The sequence below is a fragment of the Crocodylus porosus genome, unplaced genomic scaffold (genome assembly GCF_001723895.1).
Source record: "Crocodylus porosus isolate Cpor-Errol unplaced genomic scaffold, CroPor_comp1, whole genome shotgun sequence".
In the NCBI taxonomy this organism is placed as follows: domain Eukaryota; kingdom Metazoa; phylum Chordata; order Crocodylia; family Crocodylidae; genus Crocodylus; species Crocodylus porosus.
The window spans coordinates 50262167-50282534 of NW_017728931.1; the positions used below are offsets into that span (position 1 = coordinate 50262167).

Below are 20368 nucleotides of genomic sequence, written 5' to 3' on the forward strand. Positions count from 1 at the left end.
CCACGCCCCATCCCACCCAGGCAGCGGCTGCCCCTGCCCCACTCCCTCCCTCACTATGGGGGCCTCAATCTGTGCCCTCCAGCTCCTTCCCTCCCCCCACCACAGACTTACCAGCCGCACACTGCTCTCCAAACTGCCAGGCTGCCTTCCTGACCATGTACGTGCTGCGCGCATGCAAGTGGCATTTGTCAGTGACATTATCGGCTACACCAGCCAAAAAAGTTGATTGCCAATAGTGTCAATTTTCCTTTTAATTAGTGCTGATCTGATATGGACCAATGTATCAGTGCACATCTAATTAGCACACAACCTTTATCCCCTCTGTCTCAGCTCCTCATATAGGTGTTCATTAAATGCTTGTGAAGCAGTCAGCTACTATAGGAGGAGTGGGCAATTATCTGGGTCAGGGGATGCTGATCCAGCCCCCACTTCACAGCTGTTTACACAACGTGGTTCGGTAGCAGGGGAATTGAGGGGTGGCGGGGGAGGAGGGACAGGGAGATCCTATCCGGCCCAAGGCCCGACTGCCCTGTACCCACCACTGGGGTACTGGCCAGAGGAGTCAGCCATGAAAGGTCTCCATGGTGCCCATCAGATGGACACGTGGGGAGCATATTGCAGCTCTACCCTGAACCCTGGTTTTGCGCTGTCACCACCCTATGATCCCAGCCCCAGCTCTCTGCTCTTTCCATTACCAGACGTTGATTCCCACTCCCTCCTGCACCCGCCCCCCCACTCCGACCCATGACCCCATCTCGTCTGTCTGGCCAAGCATGCCATGCCCATGGGGCTCCCAGGTTGGTCTCCAAAGAGACGCCACCTACCCGCCTGCCTGCTCTGTCCGGTGCCCCCAGCAGTGGGTGTGGGGTAGACAGGTCAGCGTGCCCAAGCAGCAGGGCAGCAGCAGTGACACTGGCAGTGGCAGCCGAAGAGGGAGGCCAAGAGTGAGCTGCCGCCACAAGGGTTGCAGGGAAGCTAAGTCCAGCCACCATGCTGCTACAGCTCCCAGTGTGCCCAAGAGCTGTGCATGGGGCTGAAGTGGCACCTCCATGCCTGGGGACATTAATAATGTTCTTTCAATGTAGATTTGTGGATATAACTACATGCACATGCACACTGCTGTATTAAGAAAAGCAAAATGAACAACATTTTTTCAGCTCTTCCCCCCTTCCCCTGCCCCCCACTTGGAAAGAGCTAATTTAAGGACTTTATTTCAGGTAAATGCTTCTGATGTGCTTAGGACATTAGCCAAGGAGTGTAAATAAAACTACAGTTTGTGTTTTACAGATCAGCATTTACATATTTAATTAGGAGCCATGAAACTCCAGCTGTTCTTTTCAGGGAGCCAGCAGAGTCTGGGGAAAAGTTCAGAGGCATGGATAGCCATTCACTTGCACTTTCAAAACCCTAGTGTACCACTTGCACTTTTCACTGGTGCAAGCCACACCCTCTGTGAAAGGACAAACAAAAGGGACGTGACATGAGCAGCAGCATGTTGCTAAGACCCAGGTTGGCAGCAGAGTTGGGTTTCCTGTCCCTTGGGTGCTAACGCTGATGAGCTCAGGGCCTGGGGGGGAGGGAAATAATTCCAGGCAATCTAAAACAGGGCTTCAAAGTCAGCTCTCCTCACAGTGAAGACAAGGCAAATAAAAGGCAGTTCAGGAAGGAAAAGGACATGAAGTATTAAGAAGTGAGCTGGCATGTGAAATATGAATTTTCATTTCCACCTAGGAGAACTTTTACAATCTCTGCTCTCTCCTATGCCTGATGAGGGGTGAGTGTGCCCAAAAGCTTGCAAGTAAATAAAATACATTTATTTGCAAATATCTAGTTGGTCTAATAAAAGATATCACCTCTTCCACAAGTTTCAATTCCTCCTGGCAAACAAGCTGGCACTCCTCTTCCCGGTACCAGAGATCATTAGTAGTCCTAGGTAAGGGCTTCACCTCCACAGAGAGCAAATGAAAGAAATCCTAACCAAAATATGCAGGCAGTCCTCTCATGAGCACTCAGTATGAGCCCTGTGCATGGCTGGGAGAAATGAGAAAATTACCTACCAATGGTGTAATCTCTCCGAGATCAGAGATATGAATCCACAGTGCTCTCCTGTCAAGAATCTAGCAACAATATGGCCCTTCGCTCCATTAGTCCCCCCTAGTCTTTGGTGGTTTCAGTTCTCTCAGAGTATGGGAGGAAAGAAGTGTTGATCAAATTGCCCGCTACGACTGCTGCCTTTGCTTTTAACCTTTCATATACCAACGAATATTCAGCAAGGTAGAATCCATATAAATCCTAGTCAGCATCCTGCCCTTTAAAAAGCCTTTAGAATTAAATGACCCTTTGTACCACGTGTTTCATGGGAAATGCCTCTAATCAGAAATGAAAGTGCAGCGCTTGTCTACCTAAAAACCAGAAAAGACTTAGTCTACACATAAAATTGTTCGCCTTAACTGTGTCAGTGCCCTAAAGCCTACCTCGTTCTTTTGGTCCAAGTATGCATGTGGACAGTTATTATGCAGCTAATGTCAATTTAGCCACACACAGTTCATAATGGCAAGAATACTGTGGTGATATTCTTCCAAGTTAAAGCCATAAAATCAGCTCCTCCAACCAAAGACACTTCACAAGCAGACAGTATAGATGCTCAATGTCTTCTTGGGCCTCTTTAGGTACAAATAGATTTATGGCCTTTCTGGGCTGCTTGGAACTGGCTTCCCCTGGTGAGGTTCATACAACCCCACTGGGATTCTGGTCCTTGATGACCACCTATTTATAGGGACCTACCAAATTCATGATTTTGCAAAATTCGGGCAATGCCCCTCACAGCCAACGAGCAGCAAAGGGTGGGGCCACCAGGGCCCTCAGCCAATCCAAGGCATGCGGGGCACTGCGCTCCATCCGTGGAAGGGCTGACGGGCCCCCATGTTCTGCCCAAGACATTTCCGGGCAGCCACCACGAATTTGGTAGGTCCCTACCTACTTAGGAAAGCCTAAGAAACTGCGCAGGCTCCTTGAATGTAGCACTTTCTTAGCCGAGATGCTGAGAAAGGAACCGCACTTTTCCTCATTCGCTCACAGTACTAAAATAGAGCAGATATCCCCTTATTTCCATAATATGATCATCTTCCTCTGCCCTCAAACTTTGTTTCTACAAGTTTGATGAGCAATTTAAAAAGGTAATAATTTAAATGACAAAAATTATCATTGACACTGGAATTAGCCCCCACTGAGGCAAGTGGGTAGTTCATGCTTCTAAGCTCTTGTTTCAGATTCTGCAAGTACAACATAGTGGCACCTCTGTCATGCTGCCTTGTGATGCTATAGAACTGAGCACACCAACATTAGAACACCAATTTAGGACAGGACGTCACTACTACTTACTGTATAGTCAAGAAAGCAGCTGCACTTTCTTCTGCTCACCTCAGCTACAGCCTAGGCATTCCCTTGATCAATCCTTGTACACCTGCACCCTTTTGATCCTAACAGTTAGTTGCTCCAGGCCCTGCCCCCCTCAGAAAAGCCTGCTCCCCCAGTATCATCATGCATCCTACCCTTATTCCTTATCCCTTCATTTCCTCAAACACCAAACTCCCCCTCCAGACAACTGCTGGATTGGGAGCCCTCAAGAGCAACTCACCTGGGAGCATCAAAAAAAGGCTAGAGATAGAGGCCATCTCCATCAAATAAGAAATCAGCCGAAGACTGCAATAGAGAAACTCTCCTCAGACTCAGCTCATGGCTTGTCCTTAATAAGAAACATTACCTTTGCCAAGTTTGAAAGCTATTGATCTAGAAAGTTTAAAGATCACATTTATGCATCTGAACGTTAATTCCTGATTTTTCTGTAGCTATGCTACTTCTGTGTACTCCACATACACAAATACCAGGTAAGTGCAATAATTTGCGTAACAGCACAACGCAATGCCAGTCTTGTATTTGTTACCTATTGCTTACAATACAAAAGATATTAGTGCCCTGGATATCAATGAAGTACATAAATCCACTTCAGTGCACAGGAACTCTCCTTGCTGCCTACTGTGTAACCTAACTGTGCTCTGTTTACATGCATAATTGGTCAAACTGGCTAGCAGCCCTCAATGTCAAGGCTTCTAAAACAGCCCTGAACTTCCAACTAAGACCTGTCGATTCTGAAGCTGCTATTAGAGGCAAAAGGTGCACTGCAAATCAAGGCCAGGAGCTTTAATGAGGTGCAAAAAGCTTAATGCAGGAGGTTCCTGTAGTTAATGAGCATTGTTTACCAGGAGTTGGGGTAAGTACAGACTGAAGGCAAGTGCCTAATGTTTTTGCAGTCCCCAGGCTATGCACTTAAACAGAATACACTATATTTCAAGCTGCAATAATCTGCCCTATAGCCTGTGCATCAGGGGAAACGGTATAATTGCTCTCTCCAAAACGGTTAGTGCTGCCATCGATTGTACTCCTGTTACCTTGCCTTCCTAGCTCCTCCCACCATGATCAGATGTTTGCCCACCGAGTCCAGTCATCATCACGTTAGATTTCAAGTTTCCCACTCTCAGTCTCCACTGTAAGCCTACCAGCACCTCATTTAAAATATTTTGTGACAGGTTCCACTCCAGGGAGTGCAATTTGAAAGTGGGATACAATGATGGCTCGTTCAAAAAAGAGGCAGTTACAGCCTTAGGCTATGATGTTCCGGACAGAATTCACACTCTTGGGCTGTACGCCACCTTGCACCTACAACGGCAGAGACAAGTGGAGTTTTTTATTGTACTGCATTAACTCCAACATGATAAAGTCCAATATTACATAACTGCTTAAAAGCAGCTCATCCTGCAATGTGTACACACAAGGGGCAACATTACAGTTGCTGTGGGAACCTTAACTCTGGATTTGAGTACCTGCATGTATAAATCCTTCAATTTAACATTGCATTAATGTAGTTTTAGGCACTGAATTAAGGAATGGCTGGGTACAAATCTCCATGGAAGTTTTGATATTTCAAGGACAAGAGATGCTCAACACAGAAAATACAGCACATGGAAAAGGGAGAAGATGGAGATGAAAACCGCAAGTACTGAGGCAAGAAACTAGGCCCCCATTACAATATGGATATGGCATTACAGAATTGGCTTCAAAGCGGATTGATCACTCTGGATTACCAATTTTTACCTCTGCAGCATGGAACAGGTCAGGGCAAAACAAAAGGAATAGGAAGGGCAAGAATGCTCTTGAAGTGGAGAATTTCTGATAAGGAGGGCATACTAATTCCCAGATAAACAGGGCAACAAGTTTCCCCTCATTCCCCTGTACTGGGAGCAGAAGAGAAAAGATCTTGATGTTACCAGTTCCCCATTTCTGAATTCATGCAGCATGATGCTGAGAAGAACCATTAGCATGTCTTCAGCAATTATATAGACCAAGGGACAGAATTATAATCCCAGTATAGCAACACATCTGGGAATTTGAGATGCATAAGGAAGAATCCATGAGATCAGCAATACTGGACACAATCCTTTGGGGCTGACAATGGTAGGCCATAAACCTGACACTCCTATGACTGTGTCACACAAACACCACTCTCACAGCCAGGACAGGAGAGAGACACGAGTTATTCTCTTCTGCTCCCCCACTCAAGCAATATTCCCCACTTTTCAGGTCACTAAGGAACTATCACCATTGTTTACTGTTTATGGAAAGTCATCGGGGCGAGCCCTTGGGGCCCTTGATGGCTTGCCAAAACTTGGGAAGCGGCCCTCTACCCAAAAAAATTGCCCACCCCTGATCTAAAGTGTGGAGCTGCAAAAGTGAAAATCCACCAGCAAACGGGGCCTTACCAAACCAAGCAAGCATGTACTTTTACAAAGCATCAAGTTACCATGTAACAAAGCTAGAGTTTGTGCCCAACGAAGGCTAGTAAAATACACAGTTAAGCACCTGCATTCCAAGGCTTACTTTGTTTTAAAAATAAACTCGGGTTTGTTTTTTTGGGTTTTGGGGTGGGGGGAAGAAGAGAGGGCAGAGGGGAGACATGATTTTAAAAAATGGCTGTGACAGAGGTCTACAACTTTACAATTATGAACAGATATTCCTTTTAAGAAATACTTTCCAAACAAATTATTCTTAAACTTGGACCCTTGAATAAGAGATCCATGATATAATGACAGTTTTCAAGGCTGCCAAAGAGCAGAGAATATTACTTTTACAAGACTAGTCAAGCAGCTCTAGTAGCAGATTATTCCAAAGGAAACCCCAGCATGTGCTCAAAAGCTGAAAGTTTCTGCTTATTTTTATACTGCTAGCTAATTCCAATACTTCTCACATTTTTCTTCTCACTAAATTGAGCAGTCCCCCAGAAATTCTAGTAATCTTGGCACCTCTGGCAAAACATCTGCGCTTCCAGCTTCTTGTAGATGAACCCCAGTTGCACAAACTAGCCATTCCCAGATCATTTTCTCTCCTTCTGATGTTCAGGGATTATAAACTTGTTGCTATCATGCCCCAAGCCACGTGGGGACCCCTCAGACATACCAAAACCCCACAGAGTGTAGGAAGATACGTGTGGGATCAGCCCACATGCACAGAAGAGAGGTCCTACAGGTAGTAGACAAGGAGGGTAATTCCACTAGAAATTCAGTCCAAGGTGCCTGTCCCAAACAGTGCAAAACCAAAGGAACTTCCCTGCAATAGAAGTCTGCTTAAAATACAGTTACCAGGATAAACTTTTAAATATAATTTTTTTACGGTGGGTAGTAAAGCCCACTTGTGTGTTGGGGCTGCACAGAGCTGAGCCCGAAGGAGAAGGCCGCTCATGCGAGCACAGAATCCCTCGGCTTTCCACTCCTTATATGTGCAAAGTGTGTAAGCCCTCACAGACAGCTCTCTACTCACCCAGAGGTACATCATGTCAGCCTGGGCTGTTCAAACCCAGTAGCGTGATGATCCCGGAATGCAAAAGGCACTTCAGTAAAATGTAGAGACCAAGATTTGGAAAGAAAAAAAATCCGAATGGCTCAGTTTGAAGATTAAAAAGCGTCTAGTCTCCTCCTCCCCCCTCCTCCTCCTCCTCCTCCAGCTCTAGCTGTTCTGCTAGCTGTCTCTCTCTCTCTTGCTCGCTCTCTACTTAATCTCTCTCTGGGAGTTCCCAGCCCCGTGTGTCTGTACTGGCGTGTAGAGCACACACACTGCATTTGCCTCCAGGGAATTTCTCTCTGTCATTCTCCTTCTAAAAACACAATCATGGCCTCACAAGATTCTTGCAAAAGGCAGGGATGGGTGGGGTTAGTAATAAACCCAGACCAAACTCCTAACGCTACAGCGTGCTTGCTTTACAGAAGGGTCCTTTAAAATGTGAATGAAGCAGAGGAACTATCCTCCAAGGTCAAGGAGGGCAAGAACCCAGTCTTTCTCTCCAGCTCCTTTTTCACTAATTCCCACTGCAGGAATCATCCGTGAACCCACAGAGAGCACAGCTCTGTATGCCATTGCTGCAATATCTTAGCCAAAAGCATTAGTCAACAGCCAAAGCTTAGTCATAATTCAGTAGCTATATATTTATAGGAAACCACTCACAGGGACCAAGGAAGAAACCTCATAGGAGTCCTAAAGCTAAAAGGATGGTGCAACAAGCCAGGCACCCCAAACTTACCGAGAGAGACAGGAAGACATCAGGGTGGGATCAGTAGGGAAGAAATAAAGGGCTCAGAGTGCTTTTGCAGGTGGCTTTGTATGCTAGTATTTTACAGCCTTTAATATTGCTAAAAGGACAAAAGCAGCTGGCTTGCCTCCCAATTCCAGACTGTGTATCAGGTTCCAGCTGCCTGGGGGCTTGCTCCCCACAACTGGCTGAAGCGAGCACCCTCTTGCCAAGTGCACTCAAATACTAATCCCCAATTCCAATTTTGCAAGTGTCTGCCAATCAGAAAGGACCATGGCAAAAGTTGCACAAAGCAAATAAGACTCTTCTTGAACTACCCAGCATAGGTCTACAGCCACAAGATCCAACACGTCTTGCTCCCCCTCCCTCTCCCCCCACAGCCCCAAGCCCATCCCCCATCCCTAGTGCAACAGGACAAATATCACCTCTTTTGCATTGCTCACCTGTAAAAAAACAGAAACACCAAAAAAACCCAAAGAACTGCTGTTCCAGCAAACTAGGAAAATGGGTTCACCTCCCTCTCCCCACCTTCAGAGAAAAAAAAAACCCTTTCCTCACTCAGCCCTACATGATAAGCTTAACCAGGACTCTGCTAATGCAAGGCACCACATTTTAACTGAATGTGATCAAGAGAAAAAGGCAGAGGCAATGTCTCCTTGGAAATGTGAGTGTTTGGCACAAATATTTTTATCTCAGAAAAAGAAATAGAAATTGTGTTCTCTCACACACCACCTCTGCTCCATTTACTAATGATACATATATATTACATAAGAAGGACGTAAAGTGAAGAATTCAGTAGTACCCTCCCCAAGCTCTACTTATTTGAGGTGACAGAATGAATTGCCACCCACATTGGCTTGTGTAGATGTTCAAAGTATGCTCAGTCATGCCCTGCTGGACTCCTCAGGCACAACTCCCCCTCACTAGGGTTCAAATGCACCAGGGATTGAACTGGATTCAAGTATGGACACAGACACAGGCATAACAAGTAAAATACCAGTCCAATGATCCAGCAGAACCCAGATGACTTTTGCTCCATTCAGATTTCTAGATAAGATTTGTTTAGATTTTTTTTTTAGCAATGAATGTCTAATATCAAGCTAATAAATACGGGTGCCTGCACACGAGCATAGAGGCTGCTCTGATACAGTGTAATTACAGTGCATCAGAGCTGACTCCATTAATCAAGTCTGCTGAACTGTGGTAATTACCATGCTCCAACAGCAGCATCTTATGTATCAGCATCCCTGCCCTTAAACATGGCAGCAGGGACACTTGAACTAAAGCTGGTCAAATGAGCTTTAGTTCAAGCATCCCTGCCACCATTTTTCAGCATACAGATGCTGGTACACGAGACACTAAGGCACTTTAATTAGAGTGGCTCTTGGAGCCACTTAAATTAAAGCAACACCTCCCACCCCCATGTAAAAGTGCCTTGATTTTTAGAAATGCTACCTTGCAACTCCTTGAAACAACAAAGTCCACTCTGCTTGCATAGCTAAACTCACCCCTTGTGCCACTCCTACAAAGGAAGAAAGGTAAAGGAAAACCTCTGGTTTGGAAAGCTGGCCTTGAACTTAGTTGACTTATTATAAGACAGCTAGATAACTCCATAGGTGGATAGGATACATTCGGCATTTCTAGCAACCTCTAAAGCTGGAGAGAGCTATAAGCTCCCTTTTCACAACCATCAAATAATGAACTACCATGCCATTGCCAGTACTCAGGCAAAACCATTCCATCAGAAATAATGTGGGGGTTACTAGGACCAAATGGTTCTTCAAAGACCCAAGATCAATAGAACTACTGGTATAAAGATGAGGTTTTGTGTGGTTCATTCCCCAATGTCTAAGATGGCACCTTTTTTTATCAATCAGAAAAAGATGGAATGTGACACCTCTGAAGATTTAGCTGGTCTAACAGAAAACAGAAGAGCATGGCACACAATTGTGAATGGATGCTTAATCTGACCCATAAACAAATGACATGCATACACAAAGATCTCCAACCACTGAGTCTGGGATACTATACTAGGAAGAATGGAAAGCGAGTTCTGCACGGGACATGAGCACAAGAGGACGGTGTACTTTCTTTCTGGAGTCAAGACACAAGACATTACTGAGACTGAATGGTGTCTAAAGCTGGCGAAGGATTCCCTAATGATGGTGCATATCAAGACTCCTTTGGAGAGCATTCTGAAACCTAGTGAAGAAGCAAGTCCAAGTGAGCTCTCTAAGAAGGAAGGCAGAAGAATCTTTACGTGACTTGCTGTTTAAGGTAGGCAGAAAGTAGGACAGGATGACACCTTAGAGACTAGTGTGTTCAGAGAAGCATGAGCTTTAGCTGGCAAGAGACTGTACTTCAGTGGCGCTCAACCGTCTGGCCCCCTGTGCTAGATGAGTGTTACAGAGCCAGGCTGGTGCCCAAGTTCTGGATCCAGTCGCATGCTGGCCTGAACCCACACACTAAAATGACCCGGTGCACAACTCCACTAGAGACTGGTGTAAATCTAGCACACAGAGCCATATCATCCAGCCCATTGGGCTCCTCACAGGTCTGGAAATATGGTAGCAGGTAAGGGGCAATTAATACTGCCATCATTCCCCTGCCTCCAAATTTCTAGACCTGTGAGGATCCCTACAGGATGGATGACATGGCTCCATGGACTGAATCTGGAACCTTGGGCTAGAGGCTGAGCACCTAACTTCACCAGCCTTTGATAAAGTAGGTTGTTGCTCATGACTTTGAACCAGTTAGTCTCTAAGGTGCCATCCTGCCCTACCTCCTGAATGACTTCATACTAACACAGGTAACCATCTCTCTGTTCATGTTAATTGTGTAAAGGAAAGGGATTGGATTTATTGGAGCACTGGTCTGCCTTACATGATGGTAGACAGCTGTATAGTTTGGATGGTTTCCTTCTCAACAGAAGTATACCCTGTCTTCCAGAAGACATGAGGGTCCTAGATCAATCAGGATATTAAACAAAGGGAGAGAGGATGAAAAAAGAGAAAAAATAAACTCATTTAACAAAAAATTCAAGAAGCTAGAAACAAAGACACCAAGAACGTGGAAAAAAATTAACTAATTATACACCAATGCAAAATGCTTAGGTGAAACAAAAGCAATTGTTTTTGCTCTTCTGAACATGAATTTGCCCTAGTAGTTATTACTGAAACCCAACAGAAAGACTCACGTAACTAGAATGTTAAAAATCTATGGTTCTAACCTATTTAGGAAAGATTGACTAGGCAAAAAAGGGTGTAGGAATGACAAACTGTCAAAAATGGCATTACCTATTTCTAAATCAATGACATCTCAGAAACAAATTATCTTGAATCCTTATGCATCAATGTTCTAACTGATAATGCTCAAAATGGGGCACTAGTTGGCATCTGCCAACCATCATATCACATTAGAGACCAAGACAAGTGGCTCATTAAGCACCTATCCATAATGTGCAGGGTAGGGGAAAGGCTGCATAATCATGTGGAACCTCAATCTGAGGGACCTATGCTGAAGGTCCCAGGCTCCTAGAACATCCTTGAAATATTTAACATTTGTAGAAAACAATTTTCCTAATTCAAGGGTTATATCCAGTGTTAAGAATTCTATACTAGATAAAGACGAATTGATCACAAAGCTAAAAATTAGTAGCAACTTAGGTGAGAGGCAAGGATTTTTGTGGGTGATATTTTTTGTTGTTGAATCAATTGCATGGTCCAATATCTTAGCCATGCACTTGGTACAATAAAAGATAATCACCCACAAAAGTCCTTGCTTCATTTGGATTTCCTGGATCACCACAGTTAAAATTTCATTCCAGCACTAATAACTTAGGTGTAAATGATCAGAACGTAATTACATTTGTTATGTGCAAAAAGAACAAAGTCCAAACTGGTAGCATATTACAGGGGTTGTCAACCTTTTTTTTTTTTTTTAATTTTTTTTTTTTTTAAATAAGTGTACCCCCAGCAGCCAAATGCAGAGTGGGGGGGGAGGGTGCAAGGTGGGGCGCAGTGGAGTAGTGGCATCATGGGATGGTGGGTGGTGGCACTCCATCCCCACCTGTACATCCCCCTAGGGCCTTCCCAAGTACCCCTGACTGACAACCCATGGCATATTACACACACACATAAGGCTCTAAAGGTAATAGTTTTTCAAAGCTGAAAACAATCATGAGTCAATACAAATGGTAAAAAGAATTTGAAATAGACAAATATAATAGATAATAGGAAACCATTTGAGTACATCTTACTAGATGCACCAACCCAACAAGAAAGGATGACCATGACAGTTAAAAAGCCAACCTTTTTACTTCCTCAGTACGTTTGTATACAAAGTTTTACACACAAATAACAAATGGAAGTGGAATTTGATGATAGTAAAGTATATACAACTAGGAAGCTAGGAGTTGTAGACAATTGATAAGGGAAGCAGAAGGGCAGGAGACAAAAAAGCCAGCAATTAAATAAGGACTTTTCAAGGTTCAGTAATTGAGTAACTAAAAGAATTCTAACAATGTTACTGTCCATTACTAGATGTTAAAACAAGCAAAAGTGCCCAATAAATACTTGTTTTGTATTTTGAGAAAAAGCCAGCCAATGCAGTTTTACAATAATGAAATTTTTCTTATTCTAACAGTAACTAGCAAAAATTATCAACAGCTACTACTAAAAAAACCAGATTTTTAAAAAAATTCAGTTGGTTGAGGTTCCTTGCATCCAAAAGTTTCAAAAGAGCTAGCCAAAGAAGTCTGAGAGTCATTAATGCTGATGTTCAGTAAATTCTGGAACACTTGGGAAGTTTCAGGGGATTAAGACTAAAAAAGCACTAATACTTAAAAAGGACAAACAACATGACCCACATTCATTGAGTCTTCTTACCCTGAAATCAATCCCAGGACCAAAATGTAGATGATAGGGGACTAGATTGGTAAATAATGTAATAAGGGTACTATAACTGATGACAAACAATATGGTTTTATGGGGAAAAAAAGTTCTTTTTAAACCAACACAATTAAAAAAAAATTGCAACTTTACTCGAGAAAAAGATTAGTATCACAATAGTATCTATGTTTATTACTTAAGACTTCTATAAAGCATTTGACTTGGTGCCTCAAGACATTTGTATTTAATAAACTAGCGTACAAAATCAATGTGGTACATATTAAATGAATGAAATTCAGTTAACTGGCAGGGTCTCAAACTGTAACTGTAAATATGGAATTATCATTGAATGAGGATATGTTTTTACTGGGGTCCCTTAGGGATTAATTCTTGGCATTTTACTATTTAATATTTTTACCAATGACCCAAAAGAAAATAAAAACATTACTGATAAAGTTTGTAGACGACACAAAGATTGGAGGACTGGTAAATAATCAAAAGGAAAGATCACTGCTACAAAGCAATCCAGGTTTCTTTTTGTAAACTGGATGAAAGCAAACAACAGCTATTTAAATGCAGTTCAATTTGGACATTTAGCACTAAAGCACATGGGGCATACTTAAAACATGAGGCACTCTACCTTGGGAAGCTGCAAAAAGGATATGGGGAATCACAGTGGATAATCAGATGAAAATAAGCTAAAAGGGCAGCACTGTAAGCAAAACAACTAACATTTAAAAAGGGAAATATCAAATAGATATAGGGAGGTTATATTACATATGTATTTGACATTACAACCACTGTGGGAATCTTATGTCCAGTTCTTTGTCCACAATGTAGTTAGTCCCTTATTTGTAAGCTGTTTGGTATTATCAGCTGTTTTAGATGCAGCTTAAAGCTGCCTATATTACTCTCTCTGCTTGGATGCACCTTAGTCTCATTGCATATGTTTTATAAGTGAAAACTTCTATTTGTATTGTCAATATTGGCTTCATTATTGTTTCCTATCATAGCTTTATTTTTAACTTTTCTCTTAGTATCCTTCTCAAAATACTTACTCTTCATGTTTCTCATCTGCCAAGTACTGCTGTTTACCTTTCCTTAATATAGCCTCAGGTCAGCATTTATAGGGAGGCAGGGGTTCTAGCATAGAGCTGGTTCCCTCTCTGAATGGTGAATAAGCACCTCTTGGAGATTAGAGAACATCAACCTGGGCAGTTTCCAGCTTACTGAAAGACCCAAAGTCTTAAGAGCCTAGGGATTTCTACAGTTCTTCCATTACACAGCTGAAACCCAGAAGCAAGTGATTTGTTGGAATGATATCCCCAGAGAAGTAGAATGATATCAGTAATTTCCCCTCCTATCCACTTTAATGATGTAGAAATGGAAGCACAGAAAAAGTTAAGGGATTGTCTATGCTATAAATAGAACCACATCACGGGCCCCAGTTTCTGTATGACTGCACTCTCAACCCAGTTAAAATCTGTTGTGTGAACTGTTTTCATTTACCTGGGTAAAAGACATGGACTCAAACTGTTAGACTCCATCTGCAAAAACCACAACTTTAACTGTGTTAGAACCTGAGCAGAAGATAACCTGTTCTACCATAGGGATTGCTCTAGAGCTATACTGGCAGCGTAATAAAGAGTAATAATAAAGGTACAAGGCCATGCTACAAGACGGCAACACTCAGGGAGCAGAGCCAGATACCAGGGTTCTAACCAACAAACCACACAGCCTCCTTTCCCCCTGCCCCTCGCAATTCCCCAGGAGGAAAATCTACAAGTTAATAAGAGAAATGATATGTGAGCACTGATTGAAAAGCTGACCAAGCAAGTATGTATTTTATATTTATCTGGTAAATTTTCAGCATGAAAAATCCCCAAACACTTAATTCGCTGCTAGTAAAATCCAGATATCCCTGGCGTGAATCCCAGCAGGTGTTTTAACGCCACACAGTAGCAATCCTCAATATTTCAAGATGAGATTAAGGAATGCCACATGCATTTGATACTATAAAGGTGAGTCTACAGGTTGCCCTACAGTGATATTGTTACTGCGCTGTACTTTAGTACTTTCTTTTGAAAGTAGTAAAGCACAGCACAGTAACCACCCATGCTGCACCATGCACATAGCACACAGTTGGTTTTAGCTGCTACTTCGTCATAGCAACATGATAAAATGGGGGAACGCACCACAAGGGCAAAGTAGCTGCTGATCACAGGTAGACTTGCATGATTCCATAGCGGGTTGTACAGTGACATAGCACATTGCTACGGTGATGTAGGGTGACGTGTAGATGCATTCTAAAAGAAATTATCCAACTGGAATTTGGCCAAGCAAAAGACGTTATCACCATTAGCACTTTTTTATAATCATATGGAATATTTTAATGAGGAGGAGTGGTAAAAGCCTTTGCTTTAAAGCCTCTTCACACCTCTTCAAACATAATTGCATCAGAGTGCTAGCGTACAGAATTATCATTATCTGATCTGGTTAAAATGCACAGAATAAAAGGAACCCAATCAAATTGTAAGCAGGTTATTTAAATCAGAAGAAAGCTTTGCATATGCCCAGGTGTACTCATTTGGGCATGTCTACCATTTTAGCCCAACTGCATGACCTATTTAAAATGCTGATAGGCTGTATATACTCTACACGTTTTAATCATGCTGTAACCAGGTCAAAAGTACAAGTCTGTTGTAACCAGGTCCCCTGATGAGGTTATTTTTATAGAGCAGACAAAAGCCTTAGCCAAAAAGTAGCATTTCTATCAGTAGCCCCACAACACTGTATCAAGGCATAGGTTCAGTAAGTGAAGGAGATTCTGCCACTGATCAAATCAACATCACTTCTCCCAGCATCTGGATTTTTCTTGAGGGCTCCTATTCAGAAACTTACCAAGCATCAGCCCAAAATAACAGTCCAATGCAGTTCAAAGGAGAGCAGAGCATGAAAATGGACCAAACAGAGGTCAGCATGGTAAAGATGACACAAAAGGAAATATGGGATTAAATGGCTCTTTCAGCCAGGTGCTGCTGATGTTTAAACAGAGAATGGGGATAAAAGATTCTGGTCATAAAAGCAACTGCTTTTGGTAGCTAATGGCTTCCTTGCCTATACTCTTATAGAATAAATTGTTAAAGTAATTCAAAAAGGATAACCATGTCCAATTGTTATTAGCAAATGTTGTTAAGTTGCTAGCATGTCTACACAGTGTTGTTTTCTCCAATCTGGAAGCGGGAGTTTTTTTCAAATTGGGAGGCCGGGGGGGGGCAGTTATTAAAGAACAGGGGTGTTTTGCTTCAGACCAGGGAAACTGATTATTTCCCAAGTCAAGGCTCAGACAAAGCATTCCACAGTTTATGCAGAAATCAGATACCAAATCAAGGATGGAGACTCGCTCATCGTTCCACCATGATAAATACTTCAAGGACCATCTACAAAGGTCTCAGTGGACACGGGAAGGGAGACACGCTTTTGCAATTGTCAAAGGGAAATTTCTGTAAGTAAATGGTTGTGTTCCAGGGCTTATCTGACTCTGTCAGAATGTCCCAGCAACAAAATGTGTGAATCAGAGGCGCTCAGTTTTTTAAGAAGATTACAAATGGGGCTGGGAACTATCACCGGGGTAGATGTAGAAGGCAACTCTGGGCACGCTTACAGTTCCTAAGGAGATAAGTGGATCTTTTTGGAGGCTGGTTTACTCCTTTGGGTACTGCTAGAGACTCTAACCTTAGAACAGAGCGTTAGATATTTGCTGTGAATCCCTCTTCACAGGATTCCTGCACTATCTGTGGAGATCAAAATGTATGAAGCAACAAGGTAGATCCCATCTCAAATCCAGAAGCACCTGGGAATATTTATTTTCTGCACCATCCTGTTCACAGGAGGAAAAGGAAAAGAAAATGTGTATCACTAAGCCACCAGGAAAAGAGCCAAGGTCCTTTTTGGATGTCTTGCCAAACAAATCAGCCAAATGCTGGCATGTTACAAGAGAAAACCTTTTTCGTTACAGTGCAACCCATTTTGTTACTGTAAAACAGGATTGCCTGTTCTCTCTGGTAGGTACCCTTGGCTATACAGAAGTAGACTTCTGAAAGCAGATTACCTCCAAAAAAGCAAGCTACTAGGAGTTACTTTATGACTAAAAGAATAGAGTGAGAGAGAGAAAGAATCCAAGCAGCAGAAACACCCTGACATGCAGATGGAACAAATAATTTTCAGAAATAATACTGTAGATTTTCCTGCCACTGACCACACCAAGTAATTAACTTTCTGCCCTTAAATAAACTTCAAAAGGTCTCAATTCAGAGCATTGTCCTTTGAGCTGAAGTCTATGGCAAGAAGAGAAATCAAATCTTGAAAAAAACAAAGCTTTCCATGGTTCCTCCCAAACTACACAAGTATATTTAAAAACACCAATTTGGGGGTTATTGTCACTCCAAAATGACTAGCTGTAGCAGGGTGACTATAATTCCAGCAGAGACTTCATAATTATTCCCAGACAAACTTATATTGCAAAATGAAATTAAGATTGAAAGTGCAATATAACAGTAAACCCAGGAAATTCAGACTTAGAAGGTAAACATTATCCAAAAAATGCAAACATTTAGATACATGGAAATAAATTATATAACTCCTGTTCTGGGGTGCATGTGTTGGATTCTTACCCAAGCTGAAAGATGTGATGGTGTCTGTACCAGCATAATTAGCTGAGTACCTTCATTGTAAACTTCTATGCTTTTAACTTGAAAGATGCACAGGAGCAGGGGTTCAACTGAGCACCTGCCTCAGCCTTCTTGTGTGAGCATCACAAAGCCTGACACAGATACTCAACACACATTCTCATATAGCCCCGCTAGTTTTTTGACACCCCTCCCACTCCATCCTCTGCCCCATATTGTTCAAGCCATCACTGTGGTCCTTAGGAGGCTCATGGTCCCTACCATGACCCTTAGAGAATTAAGTCTGAAACTTCTGCCCCCACAACCTGCTAGTCTTTTGGGGCTCTGGTGCTTCTTCTTAACTTTAGAAACCCACTTTCCCACTCCTGGAATCTCAATGTGAAAGAGGAGGAGAGAATCCCACAGGCTCCACACCCTGCTGAGGAGTCTGCCCTGCTCTGCTGCCTCCCCATTTCTGTTTTCCATTGTCTAAACAAACCAGGGATGACCAACCTGAAGCATGCGTGTCACCACAAGTAGCAAAGGAAGCTTCTGCATGCTGCAAGCAGCAGATCAAAGAAGGGGCAGGGAGCACAGCTGCAGATAAGGTAGGGAGCAAAAACTAGAGCAGCAGAACAAGCAGAGGATGGGGAGAGTATGGAGCTAATTTGTGGCATGCCTGTCCAAAAGGTTGGCCCTCCATCCATCTAAACTCAGGCTCTGGTCCCTCCTCATCAAGTCAGAGCCTTAATGTATCCAAAGATCCCACAAAAATGGGACATTAGGATGGGCAGGAGGTTCTGATGTTGCTATTTAAATCTTGTTCTTGTTTTTCCGCACTGGAATTTAATTAAACTTTAATCCTATGTTTAATATCTTTATTGGGGGAGTCCAGAATATTAAATTTGATCTCTTGCCATTTTTTTCCTTTGAAGCAGCAAAAACTATTAGAACCGTATTTGAACTCATCTATTTTCAGTGTCTCCAGTCGGAACCATGTCTGATTTAACTGACAATAGGTGGAAACTTTCTTTCCTTGCCCCAGATTTTAACATGCCAATGCTGAGGTAGACATGCATTTGCTTGCAGATTTTAGACAGGAGGCTTAACTCTAGTTCAATAAAATGGAAACACCGTAACAACTTCGACTATGAAGTGGTTACCTGTGCTCCAAAATAGCAGCCTTGGCCAGGTCAGAGAGATGGAGTCAGGGTAGTGGCTTGAGATGCAGGAGTTCTGAGTGATGGAGAGGCTGTGCTCTTTTAAACTACTAGCAAGAAGAGTTCAGTCTCTCCCTCTCTCCCTTGTACAAATGCAACAGGACAGTCCAAAGTAATCCATGACAGAAAGCACTGAGATCATCCATTGAATTTGGGCTGTGATCAGGGCACCGGGGGAGGCAGGAGGGGCATCAGAATTCTCATTTCTGCCCACAACAGCCATATACTAATAAGCCAAGGCATTGCCTTCTACCCAGTGTGAAGGATTAGAAGAGCTATGACAAAGCAATTCAAATGGCCAACCCTGTGTAATGCCGTGTTTATCAGCTTGTTTGGTTCCTGTGCTCTCAGGTGTATTTGAAATCTACTGATGGGAATTTACTAAACTTTGGATCTCAGAAAAGAGAGAACTTATTGCATTCAGATCTGTTCAGCTGACCAAAGGATACTTATGGTTAAAGAACAAAAATACTGGAACTGCATCTGGCTTCTGTGTAATACAAAGCTAAAGAAGTCAGTGCATCATTCAAAAACAAGGGGTACTCTCTTGATTTGGCCAAGTTTTTACAATTAAATGAATTCCCAGACAACATTGGGGTACTGAAACCTTAACAAATTTTCTGTTCACCTGGGGAGGCCCTGCACTGCTGGGATTTGATTCACCATGTTTTATAAAGCAACTTACAAGCCTTGGGATATGGAAGTCACTAGATACAATAGTTTTGTTCTTTAACCATAAGTATCCTTTGGTCAGCTGAACAGATCTGAATGCAATGAGTTCTCTCTTTTCTGAGATCCAAAGTTTAAAAAATGCCCATTGGTAGATTTCAAATAAACCTGAGAGCACGGGAACCAAACAAGCCAATAAACACGGCATTGCACAGGGTTGGCCATTTGAACTGCTTTGTCATAGCTCTTCTAATCCTTTTTCTTTACCACCTTACCTTAATGATCTTTTTTTCTGTTGATCCTTTGTGAAAGAAAACATTTCAATAAAGTCCTAAAAGACACATTACCTGAAGACAACATTGTCTAGAGTTGCTACCCTGTATTTGCCAGTGGAATGCAGTTCCAAGGTTCTGGTATGAGCAAATCTTGAAGAGCCTGGCACACCAATATGCAATTTATAGAAAAGAAAGGAATGGCTTTTCCAGTTAATTAAAGGGAAATGCTGATGGGATCTCAAGAGAATCACCTGAATGAAGGCTGAAACTAGACTAACTGTTAAAAGGCTTCCCTGAAACATAACATCAATACATTAAGTAGGGGTGGGAGAAGGAAAGCCAAATGTAAGGGGAACACTTGGTATCTTCAAAGCATCGGAGTCAAGAAAAATCAAGGGGAGATTGCCATAAATAGAACTAGAATGAAAAACCTTGTGATGCGTATATTGACAGTTCCCAAATCACATACAAAAAGACCAAAAGGGGATTAGTCCAAATGTAAGAGGCATTAATAAAGCATAAGGCAAGAGGCAAAAATAGATGTAAGAGTCCTCCAGGAGACAAATGCTGCTGGAAAACTTCATTACAAAATACAATATCCCAGACTCCAGTTCATGCTGATCAGTGCAAGGTCAGCTGTCAAAAAAATCAATTATATTCGTGATCTCATTCTGAATGAGTACAGACATGACCACGGCTGCATCACCATGACCTGACTGGATTATTCATCTGGCTCCCTGTACAACGTAGTTCTAGCCGACTGGCTCCTCAGTACAACAGAACACATAAAGGCCAAAAGTCTTTAGGCCTTCATGTTAGTGAACCAACTCTAGATCTGCTTTTGGTATCAAGACTAGTAGAGCACAGAGATCCCGATACTATTCATGAAAAACTTCCACCAAGCACTTATCCATAGTTTCACAGTTTCTAGGGTCAGAAGGGACCTGAGCAGATCATCTAGTCCGACCCCCTGCCATGGCAGGAAAGAGTACTGGGGTCAAACGACCCCGGC

The 20368-nt window shown here is 42.6% G+C and overlaps 1 protein-coding gene across 4 annotated transcripts in view; it reads right to left on the reverse strand.

Annotated features, from left to right (window-relative positions):
• The window catches only part of RBFOX2 (RNA binding protein, fox-1 homolog 2), a 255627-nt gene that overhangs the window by 142256 nt on the left and 93003 nt on the right, over positions 1–20368 (reverse strand). Inside the window, exon 1 of one of the 4 annotated variants that reach the window (XM_019544826.1) lies at positions 6871–6993. The exons of the other annotated variants lie outside the window; for them this stretch is intronic. Coding sequence (XP_019400371.1) covers positions 6871–6885 — 15 coding nt within the window. The 5' untranslated portion in view covers positions 6886–6993. Of the gene's footprint in view, positions 1–6870; positions 6994–20368 lie in introns of those variants that run through there. 4 annotated transcript variants of the gene reach the window in all.